The sequence below is a fragment of the Chanodichthys erythropterus genome, chromosome 12 (genome assembly GCF_024489055.1).
Source record: "Chanodichthys erythropterus isolate Z2021 chromosome 12, ASM2448905v1, whole genome shotgun sequence".
NCBI lineage: Eukaryota > Metazoa > Chordata > Actinopteri > Cypriniformes > Xenocyprididae > Chanodichthys > Chanodichthys erythropterus.
The window spans coordinates 14,974,605-14,989,799 of record NC_090232.1 but is presented as its reverse complement, the minus strand read 5'-3'; the positions used below and the strand labels follow the sequence as shown (position 1 = coordinate 14,989,799).

Sequence of the window (15,195 nt, the reverse complement as noted above, 5' to 3'; positions counted from 1 at the left end):
ACATTTCATGCATCATCAGTTTTGTACCATTGCTTAAATCGTGCTAACAACTGAAGCATTCGCTCAAGTGCAGTGGCCATTTTCTTCTCTTAGAATTTCATCATAAAGCCACATTACAAGGAGCACTTGCTAGGAAGCAAAAATCCAGTCACTCAGGTTTGAATGCGTAGTACGAAGCTCTGAGCATCTATCAGGCTTTTGAGGAATTTTGTGGTTTCTGCAGGCAGATTGAATTTTTACTCAGTGTGGGAGCAACCTTTCATTACCCCTACACTGTCATCAAGCATTACGTCTCCACTCACTCAGTTGTTGGCGATGCGCTGTCCCTGCAGTGGCTAAGTGTTGGCATCACCATGACTTTAGTTTCCCTGAGGCCTGTCACTCCTTCCAATGAGTTTTAGTTTGGTTTTAAAACATGTCTGTTTTTAAAAAAAGTGGGGTTGGGTGTATAATGTAGATGGTGGATTTAACGTGTTGCCTTAGATCTTATAATCGGCGTATAAGTGCAAAACTGTTCACTCTAAGGCATCTCCAAATTAAGGGTACAAGGCGTCCTGTACAGCATGCCACGTAAATTGCATTCCAGATGGCTCTGTGTGAATGGTAGACATCTCTCCCCTGAAATGAGCACTCTTTTTGGGGTGGAGTGGTTTTCATTCAGATCAATTTGTCTGGAGCGCCAGCTCATCAGCGGGCTGCTCTGAGAGCCACTTGGATACAGGCTGGCCGACAGCCAGAGAACCAGCCGCACACTATGAAGGGAATGGAACCAGACCTTATAGGGGTGTAAATGTTTGCTCTCACAATCTTTCAAACTGATTACAATTCTTTATTAAAGAAGTAGTTCACTCAAAAATGTACATGTACTTTACTTGCCCACATGTCATTCAAAACCTGTTTGACTTTTTTTTCTTTTGAACACAAGGGTGAATTTTGAAGAACTGGATCAGTTGTTTGTGAATGAAACATTCAAACCTGGATCAGCTTATTAATTACAGCATCCAAATCCTGATAATGATTCATGTACCATGCACCAATTGTGAATTTAACATATGCGCAAAATTGGAATATTGCATAAAACATTTGTGAATAAAGTAGGATTTCCATCCCATGTGTTCAAGAGAACAAAATCCTGTCATGTTATCTTGCGTTCGGATGCCTGGTATTTGGGAACGCAATCATGCGAGACACTTCTGGGAGGTCGTCATTATCATCATTGTCACCAAATCATTCTGATGACAGAAGTTTGGCTCAGGCATTTCAGAATGATCAAACCAACATTTGTGATGCTATGCAATGAAATTGGTTCGCTAGTTAGTCCAATTATTCAATCACATCCACTGTTGAGGCAAAGTTTTTTCCTGTGCATCAAAGGATTTATTTGGTAATTGTGTTTCCATTATAGTTTATATGCATGTCTTCTTATCGAATAAAAAAATATATCCACCTCAATTGAGTGCAAGCCCATTTTTAGAATTTATGCATATCTTGGCATTTCTTTCCACTGTTTTTGATGCAATATCCCAAAATGTGAATAAAAATCAGTGGATGGAAACATTGCTACTGGTCATACTGGAATGAGATGAAGATGAGTGAATGACAATAGACTTTTTTTTATTATTATTGAGAAAACTACTTCAAAATCTGGAATTGTTACAATTGGATCACAAAATATTTGAAATATTTGGGCATGATTCATAATTATTCTCAAAAATATGCATAGAAAACATAAGTAAACATATGTATTTAATTTTCATCGACAAAGGACTGCACTGCGATTTACATACACTTCAACGCAAGAACTTTCTGATGAATGCATCTACACCCTCCAACACAGGATGATGCTTACATAATCAAAACACATAATCAGGATATTCAAAACACTTGTAAACACAGTCAGCTGTTCTTTCTCCACCATTTTCAGTCCAGTTGGATGTGGCAGGGCAAACAGCCTTTCAGAGTGTGTAAAATAAGGCTGCCAGCACAAGTTAGAGAAAGAGTTTTCAAGCCTGTCAAAAGAATTCTCAAGCTTATGGACAAGGGGATACCAAAAACTCCAGCAGCCAACGGCAACCCTTCAGCACAACCGTGTGGTGCCTAACAAGCTCAGGAAAGAGTTGCTCTGCACGGAGCAAGACAGGTAACAGGACGATGGGTGCTGATTTCATCATATAGGAGAAGCCATCAACACTCAGATCAGCTGAGGCATCTGGGTTAGACTGCAACAAATCGGTCATTCCCTGCATACTACAGCTAAAAGCATAATTACTTAACTGCTTCATAATCATTGATTATGATGTAAGCCAATTATTACAACTAATAAAAAATTTTAAATATTCACTTAACGGACAAATATGACTTATATGGGGTTTGGCTGGTAAAGTGCCCCTGCTGGTACATACCGTAACTACACCTTATGGGGGACACAAAGCATAATTCTCCATCAAAAATTTGCCATGCATTCTGTTTTTTCAAGAACCATACATCACAAATACATGGAAGCTTGTTTTCCACCATGGAATAAAATAATTCAAAAGATAATTGCGACTTTTTATCTCACAATTCTGACATCTCCGCAAAAGACCCGCCCCCCTTAGTTACTGTTGCTTTGTCCGACAAGCCGTGGCGCTGTCAGGCCACACGAGGTGAAAAATACATTGCGGAGCAAAGAGGATACTGAAATCACGTCGACAGACAAGACAAAGCAGGTTACGTATGATATTAAATAGGGGTGTGAGGAGACAGGTATCTCACGAGACGCGACGAGACTCGAGATCGAGTTCATGAGACGAGACAAGATTTTTACACACTATTTTTAAGAAATCCTCGATGGCGAAATACATGACTAGAAAAAATATTCTGCAGGTGTATTTGAAATGTTTTAACTAATCATCTTGTAATGAATGTCATTTCAGTTCTACTTTCTGAGTGTGAATTATCATATGCAGTAAAAGACAATAATACTCAAGTACTGTAAAAGGTTTTGCCACAAACTCGACTGACTGACTTCTCTTCTGTATGATTTCAGTCTCTTCAGACCTTACTGTACATGATTTATGAGCTTCTACAACTTTTGACCTCCTAACTGAACTCCTTTCCACAAACTGATCATAGAAATAAAAACAGTATGAATAAAAATGGTAACACTTTACAATAAGGTCTCATTTATTAACATTAATGTATTAACCAACATCAACTAACAATGAGCAATATATTTGCTACAGTATTTATTTATCTTTGTTTATGTTAGTTAATAAAAATAGTCATTCATTGTTAAGTTAATGATAGTTCACAGTGCATTAACTAATGTTAACAAATGAAACCTTATTGTTTGTGCTTAGTAAGATTAAGAAAAAACTGTTATTCATTTTTATGGTAACACTTTACAATAAGTACAACCATAATCGCACTCTCTCAAAATTCAAAGTGTAAGTAAGACCAAATTTTTCTTTGATACAGAGCTGGTTACAACTACAATGACCAGCCTAAAATAGCTTTCATATTGAGAGATATTTGCATGCATCAGGGAGCCGCTTTAAAAATGTGGGTATTGAAATCGCGTTCGAATGCGCGCTCGCTTTTACTTTCAGCGATCGCGCGTAACTCTGTGAATATGGATTGGCGGCGACCGTTATCCAACCGAATTAAATGTTTTTTTTACAAAGAAAAACGACAGGAGAGGTGTAATGTAAAGGTAGCTGTGGCATATTCTTTCCTAATCATCCTAACCACTCTGTCATGGCAACATCACGAGACTACTTTTCGCCTCGACGAGAAATCTCGTCACAGTTTAGTCTCACGAGATCTCGTGACACGAGATCTCGTCACACCCCTAATATTAAACAAAGTCCCAGCTTTCAAACTGTGTAGTTTTTTTAAGAAATTCAAACAATAAAAAACGCTTTGTGGCTCTTTAATGTGTCGTGACCATGGTCGTGACAGATTGCTCTAGCGCCTCAGCTCAAGAGGCTTGTAAACCGATCATCTCTTCCTACTAGTCCATTTATAGCATCAAATAAACATGAATGAACATGAGAATCAATGTTGTTTCAAACACGCAAAGACGTCAATACACACCATTTTTCAAGTTTAAGTCCACCGAGGTTAATCTTCTAACTACTGACTGCTTTGTCGGACAAAATGGTAGATTCGGCGTTCTGATTGGTTAGATCGCTTGTCAATCAAATTCCTGTTGAAGGGTCAATTGCGAGTTTATATCTTGTAATTCTGACTTTTTTTCTCACAAATGCGAGTTTATATTCTGACTTCTTTTCTCAGAATTGTGAGATACTGCGAGTTATAAAGTGCCTTTTTCTCAATTCTGACTTTATGAAATGCAAGTGTGAGTTTATATCACACAATTCTGACTTTATAAATCCTCCATACCACTGGTAGGCGAACTCATGAACTCAAACGTGATATCAACAATTTTTTAAATGTAGGATTTTTTTTTTTTTTTTCACAGCCAAATGCCGCACGCCAGAGTCTGGCACGGTGTCGGAAAACTTTAATTTGTTCATCTGCTTCCTTACTAACTGCATCCAGCACCATCACCACAAACCCAGCATGAATGATTTACACATCTTTACAATGCCTCAAAATAACAGCTATAGATCACCTATCGACCACACCATGTGCTGGATACAAATAGACAACACCAAACACCATGGAAATGGATGGAAAAAAAAAAGATTTGTTGGAAACTGACCAGCTGTGAGAGGTCACAGTGGCAGACAGTCTGGAGTCTTCCGGACTGGATCTGGCTGACAGCTCGAGCTGATATGCAATGGAGAATCGACAATGAGATTTAAAAACGCTGCCTTTCAAACGGGTAATACACATAATGAGGCTGTTTGTTTCGAAAAAAGAACCTTTACTACAAGTATTTTGTGGTTATTTACGTGCACCATTCATTAGCTGTCACAAATAAAATGAAAAAAGTTAACCATAAAAACTTCCTCAGCCAGAAAGTCCTGCTGGCAAAACGGTAGATTGGCGTCAACGTGATTAATTCACAGTTAATCTGCCTTTCCTTCTCCTGTTTGTTATTTTCCTTTTGGCTTTCTTTATTATTCTTCTCTGCAGGTCTCTTGTTTCAGCTGTAATTAAAGCTCTCATTTGCTATACAGATTCATTTTTATTGCTACACTCCCTCTGCATCAGTGAGTACAAAAAAAAAAGAAAAAAAAAACAATCAAAAAAAAAAAAAAAAAAAACACCAGTCGCCAGGAAGAGATCTTGAAAAATCTCTGCCTCAAGTGCAACATTTATTTAATGCTTCAGTTCACAGTTCAATTCGGTTAATAAAGACTCCCCAGCAAAGTTTGGTCCAAGCTAAGAGCCAAAATATTTGCGGATGTAATAAAAGTGACAACATGCTGGAAGGGAAGGGCAGATGATTTACCTCTTACTGGTGGTAGAGACAGAGAGGCTGCAAGAGTTCATTAAGGAATTGTGGGAAATGAAATGAAAATGGTGAACTGAAGCAAGGCTAATGCGGGCAGAGGAGTTGGCTTCTTCAGGTGACTTTGTAAGAGAACACCGAATATATGTGATCAAGTTCAAGAGAAACTTTTTAAGTGAATTAATAGCACGAAAAGCAGAGTTCAGGCCAAACACTAGATAATTAACCTCTCTCCGGTCCAGTAATTTGATTGGTCAAGCAGTTTGCATCACTCAACTTGTCTGTGTTAACATTCCAAACCAGTGTTTGTGAGCATTGTGAAGTGACTTTCTACTTTATCAGGGAGAAACAATGTTTTTAAAAGAGAAAAGGCTCACTAAAGACTCGATAACCATTGAAATGGGAATAATGGAGGTAGTTCGGGATAAAAATGTGCCAAGACATTCGATTTTATCAAGAGCACCTTTGCTTCAAATGATACGCTATCTGATTTTGGATAAAACAGCATCAAATAACAAATAACCCTCAGTGCCACCCACACCCCCCCTCTTTTTTGTAATTATTAAAATGTCCATAAAGCCAAAAAAGAAAGACAAAATTAATGCCTTTATAGCACGGTATAAAAAACAGGGAAATGTCGAGAATTGTTCAGCTTTTTTGGCCTAGAGTGTGTGTGTGAGTGATCTATCCTAAGGTGCGAAACCACAAGTAGATGCCTAGCTTCACCTCATATTTCCTCGCCATTTCGTCAGTAAGCAGTCAGATGCTTTCATTATCAAAACAACCTTCTACTCTCTAAATGGGTTTTGCTCTGGGCTGCAGGATGAAGCCGGAGAAAATGTGGAAATGGCACTTTCAGAGTCTGACAAGAGCAATATAATTTCATGCAAATGTAGCGTTTAGTTTAGAAAATCAGGGTAATGTTTTTCTCCCCCAACCACTGTCTCTCGCACGACCTCTTTCCACTTTTTTTTTAATTTCACACTTCAATGCACAACTATAAATGATGACCAAAAATCTATCTCAGCAACATGCTATAGTTTTGTGTACGACTGAGGCCTTTTAGCAAAGAATAATATTTTTTCTCAGCGATAACAACTAATTGCATGTATGCTTTGGCCATGTCGCATAAAATTCCTTTTGGCATATTTTACCAATTAACTCCCATGACCCTGAACAGTCACAAAAAATCAAATCATATAAAATCAAAGCAACAATATCACACTCATGGCCATGCATTATCACTCTGCATGAGCACGGCTTTAATTTGTGCATAGGCAATCACAACCGTGCTGATATAGAGCCCTATCACATGGCTATGAGTGTGATATTGCTTTTATACAACAGTTCCACAGCAAAAGTGTGTAAATAAATAAGAAACATCAATGGAGTGTATTTAAAAACCCTCTTTTGTGTGGAACTACTTTCTTCTGCCACAGATTCAAATCTCAATTTGAGTTTAACATTTGAGTCCAAGCCTCTGCTACTAATTCTAAAATGTCACTTTAGAACTAGCAACGAAGGAATGCTGAGTTGCTCCATTAAAGCTTATTGTATTATGTAGTATATATTAAGAGAGAGATATCAACCAAGAGAGTGCATTACCTGCATCTAGCTAATATTCTTCAGGTCAATCTCATATTCATAATCACAAAACAGTGAACTTCCGCTGAGGAAAGCAATATCTTTGTCTTTGTCCTTTTAACAGTTAAGGGGATTTCCCATGACAGCACTAGTAAATGCATTTGTACATTGCATCTTATAAGGTGCTGTTTAAACTAAAACAATGTCCGTGTTTACAACCTTGTTTTAGTCCCTTTCAATTTATAGGTGCCCTAGAATTAAAAATTGAATTTATCTTGGCATAGTTAAATAACAAGAGTTCAGTACATGGAAATGACATACAGTGAGTCTCAAACTCCATTGTTTCCTCCTTCTTATATAAATCTCATTTGTTTAAAAGACCTCCGAAGAACAGGCAAATCTCAACATAACACTGACTGTTACGTAACAGTTGGGATCATTAATATGTACGCCCCCAATATTTGCACATGACAGCTCATGTTCAAGCATTAGACAAGGGCAGGACGTCTGGATGTGCACAGCTGAATCATCAGACTAGGTAAGCAAGGAAGGACAACAGCGAAAAATGGCAGATGGAGCAATAATAACTGACATGATCCATGATATCATGATATTTTTAGTGATATTTGTAAATTGTCTTTCTAAATGTTTCGTTAGCATGTTGCTAATGTACTGTTAAACGTGGTTAAAGTTACCATCGTTTCTTACTGTATTCACAGAAACAAGAGCCGTCGTTATTTTCATTATTAAACACTTGCAGTCTGTATAATTTGTTAACAACTTCATTCTTTATAAATCTCTCCAACAGTGTAGCATTAGCCGTTAGCCACGGAGCACTATCAAACTCATTCAGAATCAAATGTAAACATCCAAATAAATACAATACTCACATAATCCGATGTATGCATGCAGCATGCATGACAAACACTTTGTAAAGATACATTTTTAGGGTTATATTAGCTGTGTGAACTTTGCTTATGCTGTTAAAGGCAAGCGCAAGCTCCGTGGGCGGGGAGCGCGTGAGCATTTAAAGGGGCCGCAGCCTAAATCGGCTCATATTTAATGATGCCCCAAAACAGGCAGTTAAAAAAATTAATAAAAAAAATCTATGGGGTATTTTGAGCTGAAACTTCACAGACACATTCAGGGGACACCTTAGACTTTTAAAAAGATGTTCTAAAGGCACCTTTAAATGTCTTTGCTACTGACTTTGTCGAAATCACAATCACTAATGGACCCTTTCTCAATACCAAATATGGCATGTTAGTCATACAAAATATTATTTATTGAAAAATAATATTTAAATACACAATTTTAGCTATTATACAAGTATAATAAGTGCTCTATATTACAGTATTTCAGTTAAATAAAAATATAAAGTTATGAAAATTAACTTTTAGATTAATAGGACAAAAGATTGACCGTTGGATATATGAATTATACCTCATTTTTAAACACTGCCTACATAAGAGTCAGTGGCAAATTCCTGAAGGACTAGCAATGGTAAAGCTGTTCCCGGTGGGGTACACAAGCGCTGAAAGGCTGCTGATGGCCTGATGGCAATAGATAAATAAATAAAACTCATGAAATTTAATAACTATAAAATATAATCAGACAGAAGTGGTTCAGCAGAATCAGAGCTGGCCTGTTCAATGCCTGCTCAACTTTTTGTGAGCTTTAAGAACGAGTTGACACTGTACTTTCATGACAATAGAAGTGTCCCCTTCAGGTCCAGCTTGGAGATTAGAGAACGACAGATCAAGAAATCCTCCTGTTGTAAGCTATAGATGTTCAGAGCCTGGAGTATGGGATTCATGGCATTGTTAGCAGTGTGTTTATGTCTCTGGATCAATGTTCAGGCCTGAATATTTCATAAAGGCTGTCTTCAGGCCACATTCTCAGAATAAGAGGATTCAGAACCAGAGTCATAAGACAATAACACAGAATAAGAGAATCAACAATCCCCCCTCCCCCTCTCATCATGTCTTCGCCAGCACATCCTCCAAATAAATGAACCATCATTTACCATCCAATCCTGTACAACAACTGAGACACATGATGAGCCTTTTTAACAATTTATAGTACATTAGCCTCCATGGCTTTGGCTTAATTGTCATTCAGAGATGCTTTTCTGCTCATTTGTTTTCTGCCTTTTTGATTCCTGTCTTTTTCCGAAGGACTGTGAGCTTTTTATACTCTTAGATGTCAGGCATTTGTGGAGATATCTTTCCTAGCTATTTATAGAAGCTTCTCATTTTTGGTACTAAGTGTACAGTTATGTATTTATATCTCCAAATCGAATGAAAAAGACTGCAAGAATACTTGACTCTGACTGGCCAAACATGGCACTCTGTAGTCAGATATGTTTGTATAATGATCTCTAAACTGTCCAACTGATTGGCGTCCCAACCGTTGTCGTTTTCTACACGTCTCTTATAGCACTTTGTGCTCTCTGCTGAAATAAAACAATACAATTTCGTATTTAATACTTTGTGTCTAGGTTTACTTTCTGAGAAATAACAGAGTGATTGTACATTATCTATCACTTATAATTAATTTTTAAGTACCAAATCACTGAGTGTGGCTTTCACGCAACTACATGTTCATTTTTTACATTTTATTGCAAAATACTGCATCTTTTCTTAACCTTGTGACTAAGCTCCAAAGGACCTCAAGGAAAGTTCATAAAAGACTTGTAGGTCCAGATAGGGGCAAAAAATGCACTAGTTTGTCATATATTGAGGGTATGCATTGATGTCACTTTCCCGCCGGAACACGCTCCCTCAGCTGAACTGAGTGGTAAAAGAACTAGATTTAATAGGGGATTTAATAGATTTAATTTAAAACAAACGATTACACAAAAGGTTGGGCTCGAAAGTGTTCCTTATGTCAAATAAACCTAATCCATGGATATCGACATGCAGCCTGGAATCGTGTTTCTTGACATTTATATGTGCCTGATTTTGACGCCGGGGAAATACATAAAGCAAATCTGCCTATGAATGCTTTATATAACTACAATATAGTGTGACAAGTCTCCCGAGCTCTCATCAGCGTCGCCCTGGAAACAAACAAGGATCACCTGTCAGCACTCAGCACGGGCCGGACCGTCACAGCTGCAGGAGATCAACGCACTCCATAAAACGCCACACAGGGAAACACGAGGGTGAGCTTGACACTCCATGCAGTGACGCGCTAACGTATCTCTCTTTCTCTCGCCCAGACAGCAACTGGTGACGGCCCGGAAGCACTGCACGCTTGCCACGGTCACACGCTACACGGGATCCACAGGAGACGAGAGCACAGCGCACCTGCACCTCTTCGTCACTACTCTGCACTATTGTTTTATGTTACAATAAAACCCACCCTCCGGGGTTTTTTTTTCATCAATAATTTGTTGTGTGATTCTTCGCCCCGTGACACTGGTGGAGAATGCGGGCATTGCAGTGAAGAATCACACACAAATTCAACGTTTTCTCAAGATTTTTTTTTGTTGTTTTTTTTCTGTTTCTCACACAGTCGGCGAACCCCGGAAAAAAGGCGGCGCTCCTCCCCAGCATGGAAGACCTGCTCAAGGGCCTGACAGAAGTGAGCGTACGACAACAACAACTCACCGAACACTTGGCAGCCCGCCAGGCGAAGTTTGAAGAGGAACTCGCCGCTCTCCGCCTCAGCCCCGCTCAGCATGTTCCGCTGCCTGACTCCCGCGTCCACGCCACACAGTTGCTCCCGAAATTAACTAACCATGACGATGTAGAGTTATTTCTGCAGATGTTCGAGACCACGGCGGTTCGGGAAAATTGGCGAAAACGCGAGTGGGCACAACTTCTGGGACCTTTGTTGACTGGTGAGGCACAACGAGCTTATTTTTCTCTGTCTACAGAAGACGCGGATGATTATGATGTGTTAAAGAAAGAAATCCTCGGCCGCCTCGGGCTGTCCGCCGTATCTGCGGCCCAATTATTCCATGAATGGGAGTTCAAGCCCCGCCGCCCAGCTCGTGTCCAGGCCGCGGAAGTATTAAGGCTTGCCCGGTACTGGTTGCTCGAGGGCTCACCCACAGCGAGTCAGGTAGCGGAGCGCGTCACAGTGGATCGAATGTTGAGAGCTCTGCCGCCACCCTCCCGGCGGGCGGTGGGAATGACGAACCCAACCACCATCGCTGAGCTTGTGGGGGCCATCGAGCTGTCGGAGACGGCCATGCACCGTGAGCACGGGGAGCGAGCGCCGTTTTTCCCTCGGAGGGTGGTCCAGGAGCGACGCACGCCGGAAGGTACCCCGCGCACAGTACACAGGCCAGCGGCTCCCGGCCTAGGCGATGAACCGATGCCCACCGAGGAACCGACCCCGCCTGCACGCACCTGGTTGGCGGGGTGCAGTGTACATCAAGAGGTACCCCTCGATGCCCCGCGAGTGGATATAAAAATTAATGGTCGTCCTGTCCAGGCCATCCTTGACTCCGGAAGCTCGGTCAGTCTGGTGAAGTCTGATGTCCTGCCTCCACAGAAGAGTTCCAAGGCCCAACTTCCCATTACCTGCGTACATGGTGATACTCGTCACGTCCCAGCCCGCCGAGTGACGATTTCCGCCAATCCCGGAACATGGCCCGTGGAAGTGGGCATTGTGAAGGATCTACCCCTCCCGGTGCTTCTCGGACGAGACTGGCCGGGCTTCAAAGAGCTGCTGCGTGCATCGACTCTGCCGCCCAGCCAGGCCGGGAGCCGCCGCCGCCAGCGCCGTCGTCGGAAAAAATGAACCCAAATTAAAAATCAGACACATAATTACTAGAGGCAACAATAATAATCAAAAGGTGCACATTTTTTAATAAGCAATTTAATAAATGTTTATTGTTTATTATTCATTATCTTATTAATACATGCTCATTTATTAAACATATTAATAAATGTTAATTTTTGGGTTCATTTTAAGCAAGCAAAACAGTAATTTTTATACAACAGCTGAGTTAAATAAAACTACCCAGCACGTTGGGCAAACATTTAACCCAACCACTGGGTTAAAACAACCCAATTGCTGGGTTTGTCCATTTTCAACCCAACTTGGGTTGTTTTTAATCCAGCATTTTTTAGAGTGTAGGTAGGTCAAAATTGGAGTGATGACATATAGCAATGTTAGATATATCGCAATATCGTCCAGCCATAAAACTTGTATAGTTTTAGTCAGTTTTTATTTAAAAACACCCAATTATGCAGAATATAAGATGGTAAATATTTAATTGATGAGTTGTCAACACAATATATAACAATACAATATATAGGGTATGATTTTACCGCAAAATCCAACGTTTTCACACAAAATGATAATAACAAATCCATGTTTCTCTGCCTGGAGTCCAGTTTCTGTGAATTGCAGTGATAAATTTGCTTCTTTTTTCAGTAGCATTCGACAGTCTGTAAAAATATACCTCAGGTTTTGTGTCAAAGCTATTTGTACAGTCAATCGCAAAGCTCTTTCCCATTTTGGATGTGTTTTGTGTGTTTTTTGCAGCATTCACGCTGAAAATCAATGCTGCCCCTCAGTCTTTGTGCCACTCAGTGGGCAAAACCACAGTCATAACGGCCGACGGTGACGTCATGTGCATACCCTCTATACTAGTATAAATAGTAAAAATAAATAGTAAAAAGTAAATAGTAAAAATGTGAAATATTATTACAATTCAAAATAACTGCATGTGTGTGCATGTGTAAATGTCTTCTTTATGGTCACTTTTATTCAGCAAGGATGTATTAAATTGATTAAAAGAATTACAAAAACTGACTCCAACCTTTTGAATGGTAGTGTACACCTGACAAAAACAGATTTTTAACTATCTAGAACTCTTTCTACATTGATAAAATCAGTTTTATACAGTTGATTCAAATAATATAATCATAGTATGTTTGAGGTTTGACTTGAGCTGAATGAGCAGAAAGCAGGTTCACTGTAACATTGAGTTAAAGACTCAAACATATTACTGCCGATTACTGTAAGAATTTGACACATTTTTGTCATCTCATACATTTAAATGTACTGTATGAGTCAATTAAATGTCCTTTAAGTCTGCGTAAAACAGTGTAAAACTGATGACTATGACATGATGAAATATTTACAAAATTCAAGGATAGGATATTTTCAACAGAAAAAAAAAAAAAAAGACAAATGCTTATTATTGTAATACCGCCTAATATGGCATTACTCTGTAATTCCTACGCTTTTGCTCTACCTGGCTTCTGGACGGTAATTTGCATCGAGGTCTTGAGTCAATGGAGGTAGAATTTTACAGTAGCACTAATGGTATCTTTTGTATAGCACAGGTTAGATGTTACAACCTTACCTCACTGACTTTAATTTCCCCATGTCATCAGCATTTTCATTTCACCTCAGCCTCAGAGGGCTATTAGATGAAGAAACGCAGCTTCAACTTCCTGTCTGGAGCTTAATGAGGGACGGTGATGAAGTGCTACTAGGAAGGATTATGCACTGAAAGAAGCAGATCTTCTTATTTATGTTTTAATAATTAAAAGGCCTTAATCATTTCAGATTTATTGTGTTATTGACTGGAGGGATCACTTAGAAGCCAATAAGAGGTAGATGCAGAACAGCAGGTGAGTGCAGCTGCTGTGGATTGTTGTTGTGTAAATATATCACAGGATTGTACATATTAAGAACAAGCCTTGGCTATATTAAAAAGCTTTGCTAACTTCTGCCCTATTATTTAAACAAACAAACAACACAAACACCTCGAGAAATCTGTTCTGTTCCATTGTTGTGCTGTGTACAGCTAGCTTTAAACTTTTTTTAATAATCATAAATTATTCAATCACACTAAATGTTAAATTGCTCTGGTAAATGTATAATATCACTCTATTGGCATACTATATTAGCATACAATATTTAATAATATGATACTATAACAGGGTTCCTACACATTTTTTATTTCAAAATTTCATAATTTTTCAGACTCAAATTTCCAAGCCTCTCTGTAGATTTTTTTAAGACCATTCCTAACATAAATGGTTCATACAGCATTACAATAAGCATTATATTTGGTATATAGTACAGTCATCTGTAAATATTTTTATTTTCAGTTTCTTTATTGGTTTTCTCGAAGTGATAACATGCACTTACAAACCTAAAACACTTTATAAGCTACATATATTCATCTCTGATACATGAGTTTGATACTGTAAATGTGGATTGATGTTGCATTATTATCAAACAGCAAAGTACAGTCTGATTTAGATGGTTTGCTCACTTATCTGTTGCTGGTTTACGTGGCATTTGAGTAAACATTCTCTTAGCAAAGTTCAAATGATACTCACTTATGGTAGAGACAAACGTAATAAAAAATGTGCATCTTGAATGCATTTAGTTGTTTGACAATCACTAAAGGATCGCTAAAGTTTTGCTTCTGCTTGTATGATACATTTATTTTTTTTAGAAAAACGAATAAGGACAATAATCTAGAAACATATTTTTCCATACTCTGTTTTCTTTTTTCAATACTTATAATATGGAATTTGATTTGAGTAATTTCCAGTTATGGATATTTCCAAACAGTAAAGGTGGAGAGTGGAGACATGAAAGAATAGGGAGATGAGTGGAAGGAGGGATGGTTAGATTGGAAAATGTCACGAGCCGGATTCAAATTCGGGTCATCTGCGCAAAAATACCAATGCATGTGCTCTATCCTCCAGGTCACTTCTCTGACATCCAATTCGCATTTTTTCGTAGTTCTGTCGGGCTCTATCACTTTATTTGGGTGCCAGTTCTATTTACACTGAGTGCAATATATATATATATATATATATATATTTTTTTTTTTTTATTTATGAACATAGGCTATATCCTTTGTAGGAATTAATATTCCACAGGATTCATTGCCCAAGAATTGACGGGATGGGTCATAATACCAAGTAGAACTTGAGTTAGCAAAACTTCATATAACGGATAGAAACCGAGTCATGAAAGAGCACAAACTGAGTTTGGAGAGGTTTAGATGAGTTGTGTCACACATATGGAGCTCTGAGACAAATATGGGTAGAACTTACCACTTGCCCATTTTGAGGGTTCTTGTGGGCATACGGAGGACCACGAATATGATTCCACATCTGACCTGAGGTCATAGCAAACACCACACACTGTGGAAAAGAAAACCGAGAGAGAGAGAGATTTCGAGTGTATTAGTTGACTTATATGGTCAGATGACA

At 38.9% G+C, this 15,195-nt stretch overlaps 1 protein-coding gene across 2 annotated transcripts in view; it reads right to left on the bottom strand.

Annotated features, from left to right (window-relative positions):
• The window catches only part of tusc3 (tumor suppressor candidate 3), a 151,398-nt gene that overhangs the window by 31,796 nt on the left and 104,407 nt on the right, over positions 1 to 15,195 (bottom strand). For both annotated transcript variants that reach the window (XM_067403710.1, XM_067403709.1), the window contains exon 6: positions 15,037 to 15,126. In XM_067403710.1, coding sequence (XP_067259811.1) covers positions 15,037 to 15,126 — 90 coding nt within the window. The remainder of the gene's footprint in view (positions 1 to 15,036; positions 15,127 to 15,195) is intronic.